We start from the raw sequence: 27210 nt of genomic DNA, 5'->3' as shown, positions 1-27210 counted from the left end.
ATACATATATTAACATTAAAAGAAAAAAACAATTCTTGTGTCCGTAATGGGGAGTGACGTATTAATATTTTTAGGATAGCATATAAATTGCAAAAAAGGTGTTTTTAATCTGTGCTACACAAAAAAGAATTACAAATATAACTTTTCTTTTCTGTCTTAAATATGTTGTATTGCTGACTGCACTTTTTATTTTCTTGGTTCGTTTCATTAAAGAAAAATATTCCATAATTGCATATTATTTAAATATAAATAATATGCAAGTACCTGTTTCACTACAATTAAATGTAGACATTAAGAGAGATTTATTACTATAATGTACCAAGAAATTGGCTGTCTGCTCTAGGACCGAAACTTGGGTCCTTTTTATTAAAGATATATCGTCAGCATACGGTGATAAGTGGCCAAGTAAAATTCTGCGATTTTGAGATTTATTGAAAAGGTTTTTAAACTAGTTACCGAAAAAAAAAACATGTTCACTTGTATCTCGCTGTTTTTTTACAAAATTGATCATTGTTTATAGATCAAGTCAGTTTATGAACATATGCTATGAGAAATATTGACAAAATCAAAACACTTCCATACTAACATAACATAGGTCCATTGCTAATGCTTTGTGCTATGTAAAGCAAAAGAAACTTTTAATCACGAGTGTTTTAAATAGCAAAACTATTAGTTGTGTAAATACTTAAAACTTGATTTGCTAACAAAAAAGAATTGTGACTTGGCCAGTTTTCGTTGTATAGTCATGATTCCAAGATTATTTTTTTTTATGCTTTAAAACGTTTTCAAACCTATTGTGCTGCAAACGTTCGCCGCCATTTTCGGAAGCTAAATATATATGTTAAACGATGGCAAAAAAGTATTCAATAATTAATGTTTTAATTTATCGCATAAAAATCTCACGAATGCGCAATAACGACTGCTTGGTCAGTAGCGCCTTGAAAAAAATGATTAATTCGAGATTTTATAGCGAAATTAATTATGTTTTTTATCCCTTTCCATAGTAACTTATTTGCTTATTGCCTCGAAACTTGAATATTTTCCAGTTATTTTTAAAACATTTTTATTTAATAAGTGCCCTCGTCCCGCTCGCGTGTGTCCGGAGGCTATAGGCTGAAATCGGGAAGAGTGGGAGAGAGGGCACCGGGGCAGGGGGGAAGGCACCACTCCCCCGAAAAATATCCGCCCCGGGGCGGGTTTTAAAATACCCACTGAGAAGCAGTTTATTTTCTTTTCATCTCTCGCCAACGGAGCTCGCCTCACCTTTGATACATCGGCGTAGATTCGACCCGAAAAAACAGGTGGAGATGAATTCGACCTGGAAAAATCGCCCGTTATAAAAGATGCTAAACGATTTGCCCGCCTTAATTGTATCCGATCATTGATATTCTGAAATCGTTTTCTTTAGAGGAATTGTCAATTTCACAGGTTTAACACAATGCGGAAACGATCATCATCTATTTTTGTAGAATTAACATAACATTATGAACAGGGTTTTTAAAAATATATCAGGGCCAATAAAACAAATACACAAAATACATTACATAATATACTAGTATATTATTAGTTACAAGATTCAAAGACAATATTCAATCCTTCAGGTAGAAAAAAAGTTAGGAGCATAAATGTTTTATTAATCTATAACGTGGGCTGAATTCGCCTAGAATGCATGTACTAGAAATTTGTGAGAATGTTATTTTTTAGCATATAAAAAAGTGTGTATTTGAATGTTTACAAAAAACTTTAGTTTTTTATGGATTCTACTTTGATTCTTTACTTAAATTCCTTATATTTCCTACGCATTTATTTCTTTTCACCGGCTTTTAGTAATGCTAAAATAATATTGCATTACATTTAATACATATTAAAAACCGCATTCCTACTTAAAGTGCACCCCTGTTGGTAGAAGAGCAAAGTTCGGCATTTACAAAAATAATTCTTAATTATAATATTTTTTATTTTAAGTTATGGAATTTTATCATAAACAAGTTCCTCTTTACCTACTTACAAACTAAAAGTTACATCATCTTTTTTACGTTTATCCGAACGGTTTTTACACGCTTTTAAGACGCTATCAGGCATTTTGGTTTCGAATTAAATGTCAAAATTACGTCAAACCCGGCTGGCGGTTAAAGAACGACTAAATACGCACTAGGCATGACTGATCGTTTAGGCGTGAGTTGAGTGTCATAATTTTAGAGGGTTCAAGGTGCATTATGTGTTTTAAAATTTGTTGTTTTAAGCGTGATACATAATATTATTAGTGTATGTTCTCTTAGTCTTTATAATACATCTGGTTTATTTCTTTATTGTTTAAAACAAACAAACAAACCATCACGCCGTTTCCCCGTAAGGGTAGGCAGAGAGGATAGAACACCACAACACTCTATATTTGCATACAGATCTTGCTTCCTCTACATTCATACATTTTCTCATGCACGCGTGCCGATTATTCCTACTTTTGACATGTCCATCTTTAAGTATTTGTTGGATTTGGTCATGCCATGTCTTTCTCGGTCTTCCTCTATTTCTGCATCCATCGACATTCGCATTGCAAATATTCTTACCCGTTCTTTCGCTGTCCATTCGTTCTACATGTCCAAACCAGCGCAGAGCTCCTTTCTTGATTTTGTCGATAATGCTTGTCTCAGCCTTACATAATGCACGGATCTCAACATTTGTTCATCTATCGCACATAGTTTTACCACACATTCGCCTGAGAGATCGCATTTCGACAGCATTCAGCCTACTTTCATCCCTGTTTTTCCAAGTCCATACTTCGCTCCCATACATCAGGGACGGGACCAGGACTCCGTTGTGAACTGCCAATTTTTCCTCTTGTGACAAACATTTATTTGCCAAGGTCGATTTAAGTGCACCGTTTACTCTGTTCCCGGCACTCGCCCTCCTTTCAATATCTTTCTCAGTCATTCCATCCCTAGTAAACATACTTCCCAGATAAACAAATTGCTCTACTTGTTTTAGTATAACTCCATTCTCGGTGATTTCACATTTAGTCATACTTTCATTTCTTTCAAAAACCATCACATTCGATTTATCGACATTCATCAGCAAAAGTTTTAGGCAAACTTTTCTACCTTCTCCATAAAGAATACTATTGTTATTGATTGCTGAACTATACCTTTCTTTTACAATACTTGACTTTATTATTCTTGGCGCACTTCAATACTGTTTACATACACTGTATTTAAATGAATTAAAAGTTTGGTATACAAAGTAATAGGATCAGTTTCTACTCTTTGGTTGTTCCATTTTTTTTGTTAGTATCATTTAATTTGTGCGATTAGAATATTAATGTTTTTGTCCATAATATGACATTTTTGGTTTTTTTCAAAGGAATAATGTCAGCTATAGAGTTTTTTTTGTCACGAATACAAATATGGTCTAGGCATCAGTTGACTAGTAAAACTGCTTGCCTCCTTGTTTCTTATACATCTTATCAAGTGATGCCGTCATGATCGTATCTAAGAACGGTACCATTTTGATGGTCCAGGAGGTTCCCATCTATACGCCACTATCACACAACACTAAAAATTCACCCGGCCCGATTAAACAACACAGGGTAGATTAACTTTCATTGTATAATGATTATTTTATTTATTAATTGGCAGGGAGACGCACGGACCAGTACATGAGGCTTATTAATTTTTATTCTATTTTCTTCCGACAAAATTTTCATCCGCGCGTAGAAACTAAATGGATAAAACAAAAAATAAATAAAATTATAAATAAGTATCCACTCACACGTCGGCCTCGTGGTTTAATGGTAAGCGCATTTGCCTACCATGCAAGAGGTCTCGGGTTCGATTTCCGACATGGGTGATATGAAATATTAATTTAAAAGGGCGTTTTCACGTTAGAATATTTTATTGTCCCTGGACTGGTACCTGAAGCGTAAAACTGATCACCTTACTTTCATGCAACAAAAATGATCAAGGTTCACTGCGATTGGTGTACCAATGCAGTGCCGTATGCACCATTAAGTGCGGAAAGGGAATGATGATCCACCCATCCTAATTTTACCGGGCCGGGTGGATTGGCACGGTACATGTGAAATTGTCCATAGGAAAGAACCTTTCTCGCCTGTGTCCTTGAACGCCTTTTCTATTTGAGTTATTAAAAAAAAAATATTTTTTTTTGTGGTCTGTAAATTAATATTATGTAAATTTTTCGTTCTACTTATCAGCGCGATTTACACATTTTGTACACAGTTGGGTATAACAATCACAATATTGTAAAAATCACCAATAAATATCAACACATTTAATTTATAGCTGATTCTTAACTTATTGTATAGTTAACAACAATAGGGAAATATCACATACTTCAAATACCGATAAAAATATATGAAATAGATATAGAATAATTAATTTTATTTTCAAAATCAATATGAATATTGTAGATAAATGGTTTCATACATAAATTTAAAAAATATATTTTTAAAAAAATACGTCGCTAGAAAAACGCAACATGTTTGGCCTTGACAGTTGTGAAGTCAAGATTCGTGACAATGTTCCTTACAAATTTGTATGGTCGGAACAAATAAACATGAATCGTGACGTATTAAGGGCGTGGCCAAAGCAATCGCCGTTTTTGCGGGAATTCAAAATTACAAATTTAAAAATAATTTTTCTACTACTAATACTTAACAAAAAATATTTTTTTACCTGAGAGTATTTCATAGACCTTTATTACTTTGAAAATGAAAAAAAACCCTGATATTCCCTATTGAATTAAATTTTGGTCAAAAGACGGTTTTGATCCTCGACTTAAAATACATTTATGGTGTAACATGTACACGCCTTAATGTCGGATGCCGTTTTGCATATGTGCATTCAAGTTTTATAAAACGACGCACGTTTGTACAAATATTCTTTAAAAGTTTTCAATTCGAACCAGAAACGACAATACGAGTATGACCCTCAAAATTTGCCCTCTCCTCTCTATTTAATAGGTTAAAAGGTTTAAGTTGTTCGAAAGCGTTCTTTGCAAATTGTGATGCCTTCCGTTTTAATTACAGGTATGGATGGGTACCCTTTGAGAGTCGATCAAAGGGCCCGTTTGGCTGCCTCTGACTAATCCTTCTTCTCTGATTCATTAATAAAACGGAATGATTACTCCGTGTAAACTTATGCCTCTGCCTCCCTAACATTTCTCTTGTTTTCGTTTGTTTATTGTTTAGCATTGCCTGCCAATGGCGGAAGGCTCGGTACACCGAGACAATTGTAGGGTATGTCCGTAGGCATGAGAAAACGGATTTTTAAATTTTATTTTCACAACAGTAATTTTTGTTTTTGATGTTATTTTTATTTATTTGGAAGTTCAACAAGAATACATAAAATACATACATTTTTTAAGTAAGTATTACTAACGTTCTTTATATATATTCTCAATTATAGAACTCCTCCATCTTTCATAAATTATAAAAAATAAGTGTGTAAAATCAATTTAAGTAATAATAAAGATTAAGTTTAGTGAAAGATAAGAATAAAGATTGAGTTAAAGAAATAAAATTGAGTTAAACATAAGAAACTACATTTTTTTTTTAAGAAAAGAAAATAGAATTAAAAACATATAAGATAAAACAAAATAGACTAAAATAAATTTACATACACAAAAATAAGAATTAGGCATTTGATTTAAGATTTAGTAATTTTATTTGAATTATTTATTGACAATTCTTGATCGAATTCCATTGTAATGATGTAATAACTTATATTTACATGTAAGTTATTAATTTAAAAAATACTTGGTTCATTTCCACTTATTTATTTTGACCAAGCGCAGTCCGAAGATGCCCATTAGAGGGTGAAAGCGCTAATTGGTCAAAATAAATTAGTGGAAGTGTACCAAGTATTTTTAAAATTAATAACTTATATGTAAATATAAGTTATTACATCAATACATAGTAATATTTTTTTTATGATCATTTGCTCTATCATGATAAATGTCAATCGTGACTTTTTTTCCCATTTGGTTATAGAGTGTTAACATACTTGCAAGAGGGTTAAAATGTGCCATATTGTTTGTAAAAATTGGAAGGTAAAATGTATTAGGTGATCTCAGACGCCTACGGGGAACGTACAATGACACATTTTCAACACAAAACACTGAATCAACATTATTGTGAATTATATTAAACAAGTACATCATATCCATTATTTGTCTCCTAGTTTCTAACTTTTCAATTTTAAAATACTCCAAGCGCTCTTCATAACATTGAAGTATTCCGCCCATGTTACACTTAAACGACAAAGAACGAAGAATTTTTTTCTGTAAATTTTTAATTATATTTTTATAAATCACATAATGAGGTGACCAAACAATACTTCCAAATTACAACTTTCTACGTACAAGAGAATTATACAAACAACTTATTGATGCTGCATTTTTAAATAATGTTATGGGTCTTTATTTCGGGAATGACGTTGATTTTTTCTGATATATAATAAGTCAAGCATCAAACAAGGCGCGGCTTGAAGACGAAGATGATGATGATATATTTAAAAGTATAATATCTTCTCAGATTCTTTGGAACTGTGCTTTTCCAGTAAACATGTACGGTAGGCTAAACACTATTATGCTCCCTAATCGTACATGATTTTATATACAATCCAATCGCATTATCTCTTTGCTATCATACAAAACGGATCCCTTTTCCCTTTTTTGAATACACTTTACGAGGGTTTTGTGGAAGAGCTCGTTCACCCTCTGATGAATTTGTACAAAAATTTCCCACTATAATCACCCGGATTCGTCTCTTATCCGATAAGTTCAGTGTGTGTCGGAAATCGGTCACGAAAGGTAAAAAAAGGGCGCGTTGTAATTGTTAACATCGAGAGCTTATCGGTTTCCTTTCTACGTCGTGTCTTGGAAACTCCATAAAATTCCCCGTTCATATTATTTGGGATAAACGTAACATCTGCCAGTGGAAAATCTTCACACAATGAAGTCCCGAAGTGACTGAATCAATTATTGTATTCCGCTGTTCACAAGTAAGTCTTTTTTACTCTCCGTTCTCGAAAATAAGAATAAAGGAATATTAAATTATGTTTATTTATTTTTTTCTCAATTATCATGTATTATTAACAGTGCTTTTTCATAACACAGGTATATAGTAGAAATTTAAAAAAGGGTGGTACTGTTTTATATTTGTTAATTATATACATTTGTTGCTATCCATATGTAGATACCACTCTGAATTTCTTGTAAATAAATATTACGTACGAAAGTTATAAATTTGTAGAAAAAATCCGTAGGAACTTAACAAGTTACAAATTTTAAGAAAAATTGAGTTATTGGTTCAATTGGCATTTTTTGTTTTAAATATTATAAACTGTACGTTGAATCGCATTAAATTTAGAAACTGGGTGAAAATCACGAAGATTTTCGAAAAAACAAAGACTTTTAAGATGTTGCTCTAAAATTTAATTATACTGGTAAACACCAAAGTTGTATTAAATTATTGGTTAAGTTACTAAATCAGGTCGGTACAGTAACTTTTGATGTTTCATTATTTTTTTTATTTATTCATATTATTATATTACAAGCAGACAACAGTCGACTGTCGCCGACTGTTACATGCTGGAAAATTCGACCTTTCGGGCCTCGCTTAATCGGTCCTGCGGGCCTCAGTTGATTAATTAGAATCTCGGGCACCGTGAAATTTCACCCCTTTGACCCTCACAATGAATTTTTTACTGTTAGGAGCAATCTAAATATAATATTGAACCGGGTCGTGGTCCCGTGGCTAGTGCCGCGGACCCACGGATCAGAGGTCCGAGCTTCGTACCCCGCTCTACCACAACTAGGTTTGGTTCCCATTTTCTAATAGTCAGTTATTTACAACTTGTTGAAAATGGCCCTCAAACATTTTAATATTTGGGTAAATCATTAGAAAACAAATATTTATTAAAAGAAAAATAATAATATTCTGTCTCTCATAATAATGTTAACATCCCGACGGCTTTCGTGGTGTAGTTGTAGTGGTTAAGACGCTTGACTCACGCACGGATGGTTCCTGGTTCGATTCCTAGCCAGAACACAAAATAGAAAAGTGATTTTTCTCAACCAAACAATCGGTAGGGTACGATCCTTTCGAGATCTACCTAAGGGAGACCCCGAGATTTTGGGTGATATTTATCGATCTACTGAATTATTAAAAAAATTTACCGATTTTTAAACATTTACATTTTTTCCAACGATTTTTTTTATTATTTATTTTCCCAAAAATAGGCAATCGACTTATGAATTAATAAACCAATTACTCACTTTTTCTGTTTGCTCAGTATCCTACTTTTTCTGACATCTGTTTACTATTATTATTTTAAATTACACCACAACAGGCCAGGAGGCCCAATTACAGCGGTGAATTGTAGCACAGAATACTCAGGCTTGGGAAAAATCACATTTTAAATTTTCGTATTCTCATCGGGAATCGAACCTGGAACCTTCGTGAATCAAACGTCCTAACAACTACGCCACGGAGGCCACCTATTATGCTATAAATATTATTATGAATACTACTTATCCCTCGGTCGTATATATTAGATACGTTGATTAGTTAGTATTACTTAATTCCCGGTTATTTTTAAAGTTGATGAATTTAAATTATGTCATTTCTCTTCATAATTTTTATTTTATTGAATGGAATGTCAGCAGATCACTTAATAACAAAAAAAAAGAATTTTTAACATAAGTATTTTCTGTTCAAATTTAGTACCCTATTTCATCGATTAGCAGTTATTTTCTATCATCAAACTTAAAATTACGATAAACGTAAAATTTTACATAAATTATTGTGATCTCACTGGAAATCGAATCCGGAACTCTCCGTGTTGTCATTGAAGTTATGTAAAGGAAGAAATAAAATAAAAATGAGTAGAAATCAATCATATATAGAACAAATAATAACAATATAGACCACGAATAATACCATATAACAAACATACCTTGTATGTATGCTTTATTTCTTTAAATTCAGCATTACAAAGTTAAATACTTTTTATGTTAAAATATGATCACAGCCCACTATATTTTCACAGAAAACAAGCCATAAACAATCTAACACAGAGTAAACGGGCAATCACAGCGCGTTTACGGATTTTTGATTTCATACTATTTAAAACTGAATCGAATAATATAAAATTGAATCTTAACCGCTATTTTCGGCGCATAAATATAATCTCAAAATATTTGACAGCGCGTACTGTATGTATACGCGTCGACAGTTAATAAATTACATAATGAACAAAAGCGACTGCCAACTTTTTAGAACATTGTCGTTGTCGCACCAATCCGGTGAAAAATAATAAATAAATTACTGAGATAGACGGCACTTTAAGACGCATGAGTGTTTTGGACCATTTCAACCCAAGCTTTGTTGGATGATTTGTAAATTGTGACAGACGAAAATGAATCCAATGTATTTAAAGAATAGAGCTCAAATTCCTATTCGCCAATTTAGTCGAACGTTCAATATAGCACGGCACAATGGAATAATATGGGCTGGATTTATTAATAAATACTTTTTATATTATTTCATTTAATAAAAGGTATACAACTAACAAACACACGAAACAGTACACCACGAGGCCGATTAATCTCCACTCGATTTTTTTTAGCAAAACTTTCACCCGTGAGTAGTAACTAAATAAATAAAACCAAAAAAGAAAATAATAAAAAAGTATCCACCCACCCTAATTTTACCGGACCGAGTGGATTGGCACGATACGTGTGAAACGGGCCCCTATATGACATACACAAATAATCGTTTTTAGAATAATAATATAAAAGATATAACATTATAATTCCTGTAAATATAATTAACATGTTTATCAAACATCATTTTCTTCCTAATAGGCGTTGAGGCTGTAGTCTGGTTAAACTAACGCAAAATTAGAAAATCATACGATTTATTCATTTTCAAACTAAAGTTTTTTTTTAATCGCGCAATAATAAAAAAATAAAACATTAATTAGATAAAACAATATGTTTTAAAGGTATTTCTGTTAAAAATATACTTAAAAGGTTTATCAATTACTTTAAGACCGGCAGATTACGCCATTTCAAATTTAGACTAAACTTAGGTATCTGGGATCTCGGTATGGGTAGCGGTAAGGGCAGGTATGAAGGTCATAAAAACGTAAATAAGATGTTGTTATAAATTAAATATTACAACCCGAAGTATCATCTTTAAAAAAAAGTAATGCATTAAAATTTGTTGTAATTATTTAAAGATAATAAATTGAACATGAAAGTGGCCGAAGCCAAATTTTTTTTTTTTTGATTTTGAAAAGAAATACCAGCATTTTAAATCACATACATTTTTGTGACAATTTCCTTTCTTTCTACTTAAAGTTATGCATTAAAAAAAAATGTATTGAAATACTTTAGTTGAACCCTTTTTTTATAGAATTAAATTCTCTTTTTTTTTTAAAAAAAAAAAAAAGATAATTCTAGTTGTAATATTCAATTTAAAACAATATCTTATTGACTTTTTTATGACCTTCAGACCTGCCCTAAACGTTTTCGGTTTTCGTTTTTAGCCTTAATTATTAATTCCTGCCCGTTTTCTTTAAAAAAAACATTGAAGTTGTAGTAGCTACCGCTAAAATTAAGTTTAAAAATTCCAAAATACACAATAATTTTTTTTGACAGAGCAGATCAACATTACAGAAAATTAAGAATTTTTTTTTTCCTGATGTAAGGAACACTCTAATGCACACTATACGAGTATACACTGCAGATATCTTTGTAACAAATCCTCCTTGCTTCTTGCTAGTAATGCATTGTCAGCGTACAAAAAACAGCTAACTGCAAAATTTTCCATTGTTACTCCAATACCCATACATTCTATATATTATATTTGGTATTCGGTTGTCTAAGTATAAATTAAACAACCATGGTGAAATTACACATCTTTCTTTATTGTCTTTTGAGATCGTACAAATAGCACTTAAGCACACGATGACTTCACTAACCAGACGAGACCCAAAATGACTTGACATCAGGGGCGTGCGGTGGGGTTTTTGATTAGGGGAGCAATTAGTATTTAAGTAATTGGTACATAATAATATACACCGCCCTTAAGAAATTAAAGATAAACTAAACACTTATATGATTAGAAATAATAGCAATAATTTCATCTAGTAATAAATTGAAATAACAAATCAACCAACTTCACTTTGTATATTTATTAAATAACTGCGAGTATTTTGTGGTGTTATATTTTACTTGACTAAAATGCAGTAAACCCAAAATTGATATTTTCTTGTTGAAAAACTTGACTTTTCGACGAAAAAATATTGGTCATTATTTGAACCCGAAAAATCCAAATATGTAGTAGATTATAAACTTTTTTATTAAAACAAATCAACATTATATTGATATAATGTTTAAATTAAATTCTAAATTTTATTTTGCATTCCTACTCCACCACAAAATTATAATTATAATATTATGTTCAGCGCCAAAATACCAAAATCGCATATGCTGCGCGGCGCGGTGCGGCGCGGCGTTACGTTCGCATCGCATCTAAACTACATGGCAAAAAACGTATTGGTGTGTTTCGATTGCTTCCGTTGCTTAGTGAGAATTGAAGTCTGCCCTGCGCCCGGACTGCGCGTTCAGTACTGCGCCGGAACGGAATTTCGAATTTGCTTCCACCGCGATCGTTCTTTCAATCGGTACCCAGCCAGCCGGTAGCAAGTACTCGCCGATCAGTACGCGCATGACAGCGCTGGTGAACGGATGTGTTAGAGGGCTCTGTTGCTTTTTAACATTTTTTTTAAAGCTATTGTAAAATTCTTCCGCAATTTATTGCGATTATAAATCAAATTATTATAACATTATTTGTTTATAGTTATCTAAATGTTAGGTATTATGACCGATAATTAATTTATTAAAAATGATATTTTACAAACATTATTTGGCTAAATTTAGGGGAATCAATGGTTCCATGCGTTCTATGGGCGGACCGCGCATGCTTGACATATAATATGTTTACAATTAAAAAAATAAAATGAAGTACGTACTCTATTATTTTACGAGAAAGACTATGAATGGTATAAAAGAGCTCGTAACTAAAAAAAAGTATAAATGAAGCTAATAGCAATACGATAAGCAAGTAACAAAGTATGAAAAAGTAAAACATAATTATAAAGTATGCAAGAAGCTGGTCAAGAATGTGAAGCAACGCAAGAATCGATTGAAACAAGAGGAAGGTATTAAAATGTCAGACTACTTCCATGAAAATATAAAGCTGTAAAGAGGTTAAAAAGACAAAGAACTCATCTGAAAGTGGGTGTGTAGTAGACTAATCTGTACTGTAGATAATCCGGTTACGCCGTGTCCACGCCCCATATGTACGCGCGGATCAACAAAAGCCAATTAAGCTCTTGACGGAGACGTCCGAAAAACGCAAATAATTAATTAAATCCCGGAAGTGAGACTAAAAAAATCTGCTGGCGCTCGAAAACAAAATGGCAGACGGAATTTTGCATCCAACATTAACTTCAGAAGCTATTCGCTAACTCAATTTGGACTGGTCAGACTTTCGAACTTATGCTCTGTCCCATAATGACTACGGTCCATTTGTTTTATCCTGGGAGTAAAATCTGTTTAGTCTAATTAATAAAAAAATACCTCGATTCTTAATAATTTGCCCCATCGGTTCTCCACAGAAAAGGTACGTACTAGTAAAATTGATATAAATATTTGTATGCGTAACATAATTAATTTCCTGTAACTATCATGACTCTTATGTCCCGGTTTCTAACACTTCAATTTTCATATCAAAGTGTGTGATTATTCTCAAAATGCGAGATGCCAAACACAAAATCACCCTCAAAACTACACTACACTATCAGCAGCTGGTTATTTAAATAGCGCGAATATTCATTTTAATGTCTCCAAACTTCTCTTTTACCTTACAAAAGTAGTTTTTTTTTACAAATTTATCTTACTGATTTTCGTATAGAAACTTAAGTTGACTGTATCGGAAAACAACTTTGAATTTCTTATCACCTTTTTGTAATAGGACCTCTGGACCCCAATCGCAATGGGAAATTTACAGAGTTATTATCGATCGTCTATAATGTGTAATGTGCGAAATTTGTATGAAAATTTTGAGTTTCTTCGTCGGCAACCCGTAATTGAACATATTAATAAAAATCTATGCATATTTAGTTTAATATTAAAAATAAAATTAACTTTGTTGAATTCCCATTCATTATACGGGCCCTTGGCCTTGATTGCACTAATAAGATAATACATTTTTTGACGTTTATCCTATTTTATAAATATTTTCTTGAATGAATGCGAAAATTGGAATATTTCTGTACATTTATGGGTTTTCTCCCTAGGGAGTTTTTTATATTTAAATTTGTGGCAACAGAGAAGGGAAAATGAGAGTCTAGGTACTTACTGGGCTTATGAATTGTCATTGGCTGGTTTAAGTGGCCACTTTACTCACTGTGTAACATTTACCATTCTGCCTATGTTTGAACATCTAAATTTCCTCAACTCTTCCATCTGCTGACTTTTGTGAAATAAAAGAAATGAAACCATTATCACGTGGGTGAGATTTATCCGGCTGAACCAATTCACCCACTAGGCAACGCCTGAAAACAATTTTCCAATTTTGTATACTTCTTTTACCAGGTAGTCTATTCAACAATGTTTTGAGTATGTCCAAATGCTTGCAGACTGGTTGGATTTTCCCAGTGTGTAAAGTGGCCACTTAACAAGCTAATGACAGGTCATAAGCCCTGTAAGTGCCTAGTCTCCCATATTCCCTTCTCGAAAATGTTTTCCCTCTCTGTTGCAACATATTTAAATATGAGAAATAATTTTTTATTTTTTATTTTTTTGTTTATTTTTCCATACTGTTACATATTATGCATGTATTAAATTACATATTTTATACATTATATTTATTAAACATTAGAAGAGAAAAAGAGAAAAAATACATATTCTAAAAATAAACATAGCCTTAAATTTGGAAAAAATGCCCACAAAGACTTAAACGTCTGAGCGTGGGCCATTCCTTTTTTATTGTTTTTGGTGAATTTTTTGGTATACAAACACAATATGACAATGCCATTAAAAATCATACAGAAATAACAGGAAAATGACATAAACAATGTAATTAAGACATCAAAGACATCATCATTTATTATTTGAATGGCCTGCATATTTTTGATAATTCGACTAATTACACAATATTTTAAGAGTACAGGATGTAAATAATGTAAATATGTATGTGTGTTAAACTAATAAATCTGACGGCAGTTCACATCATCTTCAGTTTTATCAAATGAAATTTAATATTGAGGGTGTACTTTCCAAGATACCTAAATACGATTAAAAAAAAAATTGAAATTGAACATATTTTTTTGACATTCATCCTTTATACATGCACTATGTACCCTTATTTCAAAGCCAACTATTTGTATTTATAATCTTATCTGTACTTCTATTATTTATCGTACCTCTTAAAAATACATATTTTTATTTTCCTAAGCAATTTTATATGCTAGAAAGTTCAGAATAAATTCTTCGTTGCGCTGGAAGACAAGAATTTCTTAGGAATTATTGTTGTACCTAACGGCATTTAATAAATGTAAGGAAATTGTTGTAAGTATTAGAATTCAGTCAAAGGGGTTGGAATTCGGGGGTGAGATTGATTGTGTAATCCAGAAAATAAGGTTACCTAACGTTTACTTTTTCTTGTAAAATAGATAAATAAACGTATTTGAAAAATTATCGGCTAGATTAAACTTTGACAGAAATAGAAATATTGTGAAATCAATATTTTTACCGACTTAATTAAAAATTTCAAAAATTTAACGAAGCGTATACAGTTTGCTACAAAAATTGTCCCGTACATTATTATAAATATCGCTACATAAAGAACGCCGTGAATGTTTAAAATGCGAAATCCAACCTTAAGAATCTATTTGGTAAAAATATTTTTCGATGCTTTAATAAAGTTTTACAGCGTAATAATCTCACTGAAAATATTATATTAATTATTCATTTTCCATAAAATATAAATATATCGTGGGTATACTGGCAAAAAACGTTAACTCAAAAATATGCGGATTTGACTTAATGATGACGATTTGTAATGTTTTTAACGCTCTACATACTGACGAAATACTCCAAGCCATGTTGAATTTCATAAATCTGTAGTTTTAAAAATAAATTTATGGTTAAGTCGTATACCGTGTATTTTATTTTGGCTAAAAGCTTTAATGACTTTATATTTATCATTAATATTTAAAGCATCAACTTTGTGGTTAAACATTTTACTAAATGTTATTAAATATTTGTATACAACCACTTACCGACTTTTCTTTGTTTCGAGACGTACCCGTCTTTTTGTCAGGACACCAATAAAACCAATATACTCAACCAACATACCTACCTTTTTTTATTTTTTTGCAACAACTATGGTGAAGGTACTGGGTTTTGCATGTTGGTTTAATTGGTGTCCTGACGAAGAGACGGGTACGTCTCGAAACCGGTAGACATAGAAAAGTCGGTAAATTTTTTAAGTAAACTTGTAAACTTTTAAAGTAACCTGCCAAATTAGCGTAGTACATTTTTTTTCAGTACAGTTAGTTAAAATTGGGCGTAGTGTTAATTTTGAATACTTGGTTGGGCAAAAAGTAACATTTTCTTCCAAGCTGGAGCAGTTTTATTTATTGTGGATAACTTATATAGCGCCATTTTCGTAATAAAATACCTCAAGGGCGCTTTACATGGTGATTCTATTGTTAAGTTAATTTAATTGAAGCTTTTAAATTTGTAATTTAATTAAAATAATTTATTTTGTTGTCACGTGCTACGGATTTATTCAAATGATTTAGAGAACAAGTGGGTTTTAAGTTTTTTCTGAAACATCACTTCACTTTCACAGCCTCGCACCTCTGCTGGGAGAGCATTCCATGCCATAGGGCCTGCGACCGCAAATGCGCGCTCACCAAATTTAGTGCGCTGTTTGCGTAGAGGTATAATAACTTTTCCTCTCGCCGTAGACGTAGCTGATCTAAGCGTGAGACGCCTGTCAGCTAGTTCATCTGGAATGCATAGTTCCCTTAGATATTCCGGAGCCGAGTTGTGCAGTGACTTACACATAAGCCAACAGAGTTTGTATTCGACCCTCTGTGGAAAACGTAGCCAGTGTAGTTCCCGAAGTAGTGGAGTGATATGACTGAACTTAGAGATTCTGAAAATAAGTCTCGCTGCGGCATTCAATACAGATTGTAGGCGAGTCATTTTGTTCATTGGTAGACCTGCATAGATACCATTACAATAATCGACTCTAGACACTACAAACGCATTTATTAATTGACGGGCGGCATCAACCGGCAAATTTTTGCGTATGCATTTAATTTGTCTCAGCTGGTAGAAGCATGAACTTATCGTTCTACTAATTTGAGCGTCAAGAGATAGGTCAGAATTGAGTAAAACTCCCAGTAGTTTAACGGTGGGTAAAACGGCACTCCCTACATTGGGTAGAGCCGTATCCTGGATCAAATTCTGTCGTCTGGCTGAAGCCACCCACAGTTGTTCAGTTTTTGATGGGTTTAATGTTAGTCTGTTTTCAGCCATCCAGTTTCCTATTTTCTTGATGCATCCATCAGTTAGCTTTAAATTTACAGAAACATTATATAGGATTTCATAATAAAAATAAAAGTGAAATAAAGTAAAGATTTGTAGTAACGAGAGTTAAAATACCATCACAGGATGTTGATTTTCTCGATTTTTTTTAAATGCCTATAATTAAAAAAACACAAGACTTAGATTTTTTTTCCATTTTTCTCACAACAAGCATGACTTGCTCTATCATCAGTTTCCGGCTTGACGTCGACTTCTGGGACACTCTGTAAATATTACTTTTTTATTATTTTTATTTATTCATACAAATACATATATATTACAAAAAATAATAATAACGTATCCCAAACTTTGAGGTTAAGAGCACTGTGTTGAGTTTGGATACAACAAAATGGGAAGTAGGAGCGTGTACATTATTGAATAATAGCAAAAATAAAAATTAAACATTGCATAAACATTTTTTTTTCTCGTCCCCTTTTTTGGCGGCCTCCGTGGTGTAGTGGTCAAGACGCTTGACTCACGCACGGAAGGTTCCGGGTTCGATTCCCGGTGAGAACACAAAAATTAAAAATGTGATTTTTCTCAAGCCTGGGTGCTCTGTGATGTAATTCACCACTGTAATTAGGCCTCATGGCCTGTTGTGGTGCAAAAAAAAAAAAAAAATGTTAAAAAATGTTAAAACGGTTATTTTCTTTTCTTTCTTTTTTATAGGTAAATGTTTATATTTGTTACTGGTGTAATATTTCTTTTTTTTATGTAAATAAATACTGTTAACTACTGTGTACTTTTATCTATGGCCGTTTTCTGTAAAATGCACATCTTAAGTTGTGTGGTCAGCCAGACTTTAAAAATTATTAAAACTAGTCAAATACATAATAACATTAATTTTTGTATTAAAAAAAACTAATGTTTGCATTATTTATCATTTGTCAAAGTAAAAAAACATTCCAACTGTCACACTCAATCTACTGAGGGTGGTAAAAACCCCCTTAGTTTATTGCACAGTTAAATATAAGTATAGTTAGATGTATTGCAGTGATTACAATAACCTGCACACTACATAATTATTCATGGTAACAATACTATGCAACGAATCCTGTTAAGCCTATTCCCGTGCTCAAAATAACCGCGTTGTACCCAAGTATGCGTTTTATTTGCACAATATTCTGTTGTAAATCTCTCAGCTGAAATAATCTGCACGCAAACCAAATATTAACAAGCAAAGGGGCATAGGTTTACACTCAGTCGGTATCCAATTTTGGTGCTTTTAACCCTATTCAAATGCTGCTATTAACACAAAATGAGTCGAATATTTTCAAAACCAACTACAACTGACAAATTTCCTTTTAAATAATTGCTGCGTTTTGAATAACAAAATCCACGCAAAAAGATTAGAAAGTCATGTAAATATCTAAATTGGGAAATGACTCGAGGAAAACTTTAGATTTTTCAATAATTTTTATCTAATGCTTAGGATTTCCAACATAATCACACTCATTGACCATATCGAGTCTGTCCAACACCGTTTTCCAAGAAAAGTGTCAGGGTTGTTCGGATTACAAACGGATAATTATACCTATTTTGAAATAAAGCAATCTCTTAATCTGTCTTCATTAGAGAAACGTAGAACTGAGATGGACCTTATATGTATTTCAAAATACTTAATGCCGTAAATGATGTCCCATCTCTGTTGCAATAAATTTCTTTTTATGTTCTCAACCATGTCACCAGAAGTCAAAACCTGCTTCTCATTAAATCTTTGAAGAGCAACTTTTGTTTTTATGCCCCAATGTCCAGAATGCGAGGATTAGTCAATTCGTCACACGACTTGGAATTATTTGGGATAGATCTTCCGGCTTTTCGTAGATCTTCGCCACTAAAACAATGTGTTAAATTAATAAAAATAAATAAAAAACAAAATTATTATTTGAAGCACTAACTTTGTGATTTTCCATTTATAAAAATATCTAATATTATTCAAATTATTCTTTATTTCGTGATTTTACACAAAGAAAATATTTACAATATTTATTACACAGTGTGTAAAGTGGCCGCTTAAACCAGCCAATAACAGTTCATAAGCCCTGTAAATGCCCAGACTTCCATATTCCCTTCTCTAAAATTTCTCCATTCCTGTTGAAATTAAAAAAAAAATATTTAGTTCTTTTATAAAGATTAAGATTCAATTCTTTACTGAATTGGGTAATCTTCGAAATAAACGCCTTGCAGATTTATTGCAATAATGTGTTAAATAAATGTATATACTAACCGGTTTCGGAACGCAAATGTTCCTTTGTTAAGGCATAAAAACAAGAAAAGCTTTTTACTAAATTGCAGGTTCCCAAAAGTACATCTGATAATTATGAAATATAAAAATTCAAAAAGTTGTTAGAAATATTTGTATTATTTATATCTCTAGCCACTTTCAAAAAACCTCTGAAACCTTATTATATATTCCCAGAATCTTGAACTCCCCGAGTTTTTCTGCTTTTTTTTGTTTTTTTTTTCTTTTTCTTAAATATGTATTTTTATCCCTTTTTTTCTTTTCTTGATTCTTCTTTCTCTCTTCTTCCAAACACACTATCTGATCTCACATTCCTCATCGTCTAACATGTATAACGTATTTTTTTTATATTATTTCAATTTTTAATTTTATTAAAGTTAATATGTGCAAGCAAGAAAAACAGCGGTTATTTTTAATTAAAAAGGGTTTTTTAAAAAAAAAATATGTATGTACCTATCTTTTAGTATATATTGATGTTTTTTTTTAGTACAAAATTTTGACCAATCTCTTCTTTTTGACTTATCTGTTTTTTGGTTGGATGGAAAATATTGCTTTTAGCAAGAGGTCTGCCAAAGTACATTTTCTTTGTACTTGATGTTTGAAATAAAATGAATAAGTTAATTAATGACCAAACCAAAAGTTTAAATAAAGTCCCCTTACTAAAAATGTTTCACTATTAGAATGGCCATAAATACAATACCTGTCGTTATACATTTTACGATAATCTGTAGTCTGCATTTGAAACACTGAACACATTTTGAGAGATTAAGTTAATTTTCAATCGATAGTTCAAGTTGATATTTGTAAGCCTCAATTTATTTGTTGCAGGAATTTCAAATGTATTTATTTATTTATACGTCAACGGTTCAAAGAACCTTTTACAAAAAATAATAATTTACAGGAATAATCACAGCAGTGCACAATAATCATGTAGTACATAGTATGAAATAATAGAATAATTAAAACTAAACAATTTAGTAAACATATAATACAAAAAGGAAAAAAGAAACATAACATTTCTAAATAAAGATAGCAATAACCATGAGAAAATCTTATGTACTAAATATAAATATAACACAGTAAAGTTGAGAATAACTAGATAATAATATTAAAAAAATTCATACAGCATTAGTACTTTAGAAAATAAAAGTTTTTTGAGCAATAAAACAAAATTAAAAAAAGTTAGATTACTAAATAATACCTCTATTTAGTGAAATCATCATCATCAGTTGGTTGGAAGAAGTTGCCATTTGGCAACAAATCCACCGATGTGCAATTTAAAATTATGTCTAATATGTTAAATAAAGAAATAAAAAATCACGTATTCCAACTGAAAACATAACGTAATATAGTATGTACTAACACAAACAATAGTAGTATTTATTTTTATTTTTTTTATTTATTGGGGATATCAACAGTAATACATGTAATACAAATATAACAAATAACATATACAGAGAATAAAACCAATGACAGATATCCACAGAAATACATTAAATACACGTACAATACATACTAGTGTGTTTGTGTGAGTGTAAGTGAGTGAGAGGGTGGGTGTGTGGGTGTTATATTGGAAAGAGGGTGTCAGGTATCGAAAATATAAATATATATAAAATATTAAGAAATAGAGATAAAATTTAATAAAATAAAATAAAACTTTATTATTGAAACTAAGTATAAGACAAAAAAGAATGTTTTAAGACGCGCATTTTAAATGTTATTTTTTTACAATCAAATGGATCAATAAGGGGAAAGTTCAAATTATACTCACTAGCAAAACGTATAAGTGGAGAGTTCTGGGCATAGTTCGTACGAACTGCTGGCACATGAAATAGAGAGCTCGACGTGTGACGGGTGCGGTAGCCGGGGACATTTAATGATAACTCTGACAAAAGAGCCGGACTATCAAGGCGTCCACTGAGTATGTCATGAAGCACCCCCATGTCCAACAGTAGACGGCGATCTTCTAAAGTAAGCAAGTGGTGTTTTTTGCAGGAAGACATATAATTGAGATCGGTATACCTGCATCTCCAGTTAAGATGTCTAAGAAATGTCCATTGAATTTTCTCAAACTTTTCTTTATGTGTGACATATTGTGGAGACCAAACAGAAGAGGCATACTCGAGCAAACTGCGAACATGAGCAAAGTAGACCATTTTAATACACGCGATATCATTAAATACCTGACATGTACGAAGTACAAAACCAAGGTTTCTATGTGCACGGGTCAGTATGTCATCGAAGTGATTCTCAAATGTAAGTTTGCTATCAAGAATAACACCCAGATCGCGTACGGTATCAACTCTCTGAACAGGTTGGTTTGATAATATATAAAGATATGGGATTGGATGTCGACCTCGCGAAAAAGTTTATTTATATATATTTATATAAAAGTATATTTACTAAACTTAATTCAATGACAAGCACTAACACATTAATAAATACAAAGGCTATTAAATATTCGGATGGACTGAAGTTACAACGTATTATTGCATATTATATGTTTTTAATGTCTTTTACGTTTACGCCAAACATATTGACAGTGTATCGACTGTAAAATATGTAGTTTACGACTTTTTCTGTAACAATGCCTTGATATTTTATGTTGGAATGCCAATTCAATTGTGAAAACAGCAAGAAAGAAATACGACCAAATTTATTTTAAATCCTCTTGAGATTTCGCAGATACGTGACTGTTATCTATTTGGTAATTACATTTAAGTCCAGTCTGACAATGTCGGTCACGGCGAAATCCGGTCACTGGTGAACGATTCTAAGATGGTCGAAAATAAAAAAACGTTTTTTACTTATAATTAAAAAAAAATCTACAAAGGAATGTCAGTAGAGATAGTCAATCGAATTAACAATATTTTGCAGACGATGACTGGATTTACCTAGTTGAGAGCTATTAAGATTGACATTTAATGACAAAGATTGAAACCAGCCAATGAGAAATCATAATCCCTTTAAATGTTTTGACTCCCATGTTCCCTTAAAACTGTTTTCCATTTCTTTTGTAATATGTTAATCAATCCTTTTACATATATTTGATAAATTACGTATATTTTAACACACGTTTTTTAAATACTAATAATAATAAAATGTTTTTTTTTATTCTATTACACTGTATAATTTTACGGAATTCTATTTAAAGGTTTCATTTTAACACGAGTTTCGTCATTTAAAAATGTACTTGCGATTTTTAAGAAACATTATTACCTAAAAAAAATAATTATATATTAAATTTTACACATCATGCTAAGCTTAAATTTTTATAAGTTGGCTTTGAAATGCTCAATAATATTTTAATAAGTTACGAAAATATTCTAATTTTTTTTGTTGCGAATATGCTTATTTATTAAATTTTATAAGCATTTGTTTGCCGAGGGGCTTTTAAATTTTAATGTCTTATACACTAAACAATAAAAATATGATGTCATATACGAAGTATGATGAGAAACAATTTAAAAGTAGAAAAATAATTGATTCCAGAAAGACAAACGTTTAGTGGCAATAGCAAAAACACCACTTACTTGACTTGTAATGTTGGCGCATAAATTTTGAAAATTAATTTCACTATTTTTTTTTATGCGTGTGGCTTGTTTCTTTATTTAGCATTTCATTTCGTTTTATAGAAATTTGATACGGTACATTGTATTCAGAGACTAAGTTTGGTACATAATATCTGCATTAACAGCGAATTAGTGCAGCCTTTGATAAACAAGTTTGATCGACATATTCTATGTTCTTATTTTTACCTGCCCGCGTAACGTTTTATCAGTGAAAATTTTGTTTATGGATGAACAATTTCAATCGATAATCCCTTAAAGTACTTGATTCGTAATGATTGCCCTCGCACGGGAGATTTTCACTGAAATTAATCGAAAAATATTTTGATTGTTTATTGTATTACACATTAAAATTTAAAAGCCCCTCGGCGAACAAATGCTTATAAAATTTAATAAATAAGCATATTCGCAAAAAAAAAAATTAGAATATTTTCGTAACTTATTAAAATATTATTGATCATTTCAAAGCCAACTAATAAACATTTATCAGCACGTGTGTAGCAAGAAGCAGCAATAATTTTTCGCTTATTTCATCTCTAAATCTGTCCAGGCGGATGAGAAATACAGTTCGGTGTGTGAAATTGAACCCGAATCCGAGACGAGTGTGTTCAGTTCTATGGCTGCTCTCAGGTAAATATCTTGGATAAGTAAATTGAGTGGGGATAAGTCTGCCTCGTTGTATAGTGGTTGACGCGTTTGCCCACCATTTTTATGGTCCTTTGTTTAATTCCTGGCAGTGTGGACGTAAAATATTGATTTTCAAAGGTTTTATTAAAACTTCAATATTTCATTGTTCCTGGACTGGCACCTGAAGCGTGAGACTGATCACCTTACCTTCACGTTGTTCTTTTAATGATGGGAAGTGTGAAGTGAGATGAATACGATTTTTAGAACTAGATAGGAGTGGACTGAAGGAAATATTGTTTTTTTATTCTCGCTTTACACTGTCCGTCACTAAAAGAACAACATGACAAAAACACTTGACTTATAAGCTCCATAATATGTATCAACAATGTAATATTATGTAGGATATAATTAATTACAGATAGTGTTTTTCTGGGTTATTATGCCGTGTTTGTGGGCTTTGTATTGCCGACGTTTCGGAGCACATTGCAGTGTCCATCTTCAGGGCTGAATGTATGAGTGTAGTTTTTAGTGTGTTTAATTGTGAGGAATTTGTACCGTTTCGCAGTCGGGCAATGTATGTGGTTAAGTGTGTGGAGTTTGTAAAATTCTCACTCTTGTGATCTTTTATTCTTGAAACATAATGACAAGAATAAAAGAGCACAAGAGTGCATGCAAGTTGGGCTACCCGGATAAATCTGCTCTTGCAGAGCACTACATAGAAACAGGGCATAATTTCTTATTTGAGCCAAATGTCCTTGGAAAGCCCAAAAATCATCAAGCCCGTTTAATAAAGGAAGCCATAGAAATATACAAGCATCCTAATAACATAAACAGGGATGATGGGTTACGACTACGAACCTCATGGTACCCGGTGCTTCCAAAGCCCACGGTACAAACTCCACACACTTAACCACATACATTGCCCGACTGCGACACGGTACAAATTCCTCACAATTAAACACACTAAAAACTACACTCATACATTCAGCCCTGAAGATGGACACTGCAATGTGCTCCGAAACGTCGGCAATACAAAGCCCACAAACACGGCATAATAACCCAGAAAAACACTATCTGTATTCTGAAGGCCGTGAAAACCTACGAACCTATAATTAATTAGTTGAGTATGCCTTGATAAAGAAGCTTGTGAAGTTTCGAAACCGGTCCATAGAAAAAATTAGCAATTAGTGGTTTAAAACAAAGCTGTTATATATTTATTTTATTACAATGAATTACTACAAAGTTAGTGCTTCAAATATAAATTTTACCTTAAATGTTTACTTGCAATCTTTATGTCCATGTTTTGTGATTATGTGTTTTAAAAAATCGAGTTGTGATGATGTTTTTCTGGGTTATGTTGTGTGTTCGTCTTTCTTGCCATTTTTCCGGACGGCAATGCGGCGTCCTTTATCAGAACTAACGGCCCAGAAAAACAACATCGGTATTCGACGGGCCATGAAAATTTAACTTAGTTTGTGCTGTTTACTTCTTCAACAGACGGTGTCCATATCAATGCTCCTTCGATACTCGCATCATCAGATATTCGTTTTCATTGGTAAGTTATTTTCATTATTTACTAGGATATACCAAAACTACCTATTATTATTATTATTATTTATTTCAATAGCGCAATTTTTGTAAAAATCACCTTAAGGTCGCTGTACAATAAATATGTTAGCAAGTTCTGCAGCTACGAAGCTCATGGACGGTTGGGATTCTGTTTCCCCCTTTTCAATCATGATGCATTTTAATAATGTATATAACTTAGATTACAACATGTTTTGCAGAGCTACATAAAAAAACTATCAAATGTCTGTACTTTTAAAAAATATTTTTATTTTTTTTGTTTACATTTTGGTACACACATATTAATTTATTTACTAAAAAAAAAAATCCCACATAGGCATGGCCTCTGCGTGGGTATACTAAATCCAGAATACAATATGAAATCTATGGTGTAGATTATTTATACACGAGTAAGTGGAAAATAAGACTATAAGAAATATAATAAATAAAAAATAGATGTAGAGACTAAAAAATAAAAAAAATTGAAGTTAATAATTTAATTTCAAAAAATTCCGAAAGCAAATAAAAAGTTTATCTGGAAATTGAATTATTGACTTTTAAATTTGTGACCCAGTTTATAAATAAATTATTAGAAGAAGAGAGGCTTTAATTATTATTTTCTGTTGCCCATCAGATTATATATGTTTATATGTCGAAAAACCTGTACAAATATACAAGAAAACTATTTTTTTTTCTTAGAATAATATAAAATCTAGTCATGTTATGTCTCGCCTGGTTGATTAAGCCATCATGTGCTTTTTCAGGTCGATTTTTAATTTGTCTAATGTAATTTTTAAGTAGCAATGCAAGTCATTGTAGTATTTAAATCCATTGTATAGTATTGTCAATTGAATCGGCATTCATTTCGTAACACTTCATTATAATTTATTATGAAAATAAAACTTTGTTATTAGTGTTACACAATTTTTATTCTTTTACAAGAACACTACTACAGTTTCGGGGGAGCACTCCTCCCATCGACAGGTGATATAAAACTAATATAGTAAACACAGAATATTGTACACAATGTCATTAAATTTATATTATTTTTGACTGTTCTGCATTTATCTTTGCCTTTTAAATGCGGTAGTGTTATAGTCTGGTTATGTTTGTGTATGTCACCATTTTTGGTTAATGTGTCCGTCGTCTTATATGGTTCCCAATGCAAGTTTGTGTGCAATTTAAATGGTCTCGCTTTTCTCGATAGTACCTTGATCACAACACATGCTGTAGTCACAGGGCATGGGCGCGGGCGGTTGGAATTCTAGATTGCATTAACCTAATTCAAGTATAAAATAATTAATTAGTAAAGTATTATACTATTACATATTTTAGAAGATAGGTTACCAAACGTTTTGCAGTTACACAGTGAAATTCTAGAACGTTAAAAATTATTTTTTGTAAATTTAAAAATATATATATATGCATTGAGCGAAGTGTAAGTTTTTCAAGTGCTAAGATATAAAAAGTAAACAGTAAAAACTAAGATCAGGAATGCGATTAACGATTACCAAAGGGTAGCTATTGTACGTAGACCCTCATCCAGTATCCTCTGCCGCAACTTTGATTTGAAACACTAACTTTTATTTTATTTTTCAAACGTATGTTACGTTTTGCTTTGTATTGAATCTCTTATTTAAAAAAATACGTCGGTTATAATGCCCACCGGTTTATATACATATCCTGCCCTAACTTTATAAAGGTAACCCCACATTAGTTTACATTGCTTACACCCAGGCTTATAAAGATGAAAGTATAACTAGTAAAATACGAGACCAACTAAATTTTAACTAGTTTTAATACCTAACATTATTTAAAGAATTAATGGATGCCCGAATAATGGTAAAATATAGATACATCGCACTGCCAGAAATAAAAGGCCGCATCTGCAAAAAAAACAAAAAACGACTGGCATTTATTGCTACTTGGAACCAATAGGCTCTCATAGAGGTGTGTTTATATGCTAATTTTACATCTGAAAAATAAATTGGAACAACATGACATTATCTGGGCTTTTTGATGCAAAAACATTTTGTCTGTGAAACAATTTTTTCTGCGCTAGACCGCCGCATTTGCAGTGGCTTTAAAAAAAAATTTGTTTAACAAGGATACATAAAATACATACAATTTGTAAGTAAGCATTGGTATCATACTCATATATATGCTCAATTGTAGAAATCCACCTTCGAAAATTATAAAATAAGGGTGTAGCTTAATAAAATCAGTTTGAGCAATAATAAAGATAAGATGGAGTTAGAAAATCAAATTGGGCTAAAGATAAAAAAATAATTGTTTTTAAAGAAAAGAAAAGTGAAAATAAGAAGATATATGAAGTAATTAAATAAATGAAAATTAATTTACATATACAAAAATAAAGGTTGGTCATTTGATTTATATAAATGCATTTTATTGTGTTTTTCGTATTATATTTATATACATCGAATCATTTCTGGAATTTTTTACGATTTAAAGAGAATTCTGATTATCTGAACACAAACGTATTGTGAATATACTTAT

The 27210-nt window shown here is 31.8% G+C and overlaps 1 protein-coding gene across 1 annotated transcript in view; it reads left to right on the top strand.

Annotated features, from left to right (window-relative positions):
• LOC148284167 (membralin-like) overlaps positions 1-27210 on the top strand; it is a 382657-nt gene that overhangs the window by 53661 nt on the left and 301786 nt on the right. Inside the window, exon 7 of the mRNA XM_088242544.1 lies at positions 24625-24682. Within this exon, the coding sequence (XP_088098670.1) occupies positions 24625-24682 (58 nt within the window). The remainder of the gene's footprint in view (positions 1-24624; positions 24683-27210) is intronic.

The sequence above is a fragment of the Micrasema longulum genome, unplaced genomic scaffold (assembly GCF_059751315.1).
Source record: "Micrasema longulum isolate JH-2025_06_02 unplaced genomic scaffold, ASM5975131v1 h1tg000142l, whole genome shotgun sequence".
Classification (NCBI taxonomy): domain Eukaryota; kingdom Metazoa; phylum Arthropoda; class Insecta; order Trichoptera; family Brachycentridae; genus Micrasema; species Micrasema longulum.
The sequence above is the reverse complement of the archived record's forward strand: the minus strand, read 5'-3'. Positions and strand labels throughout refer to the sequence as shown.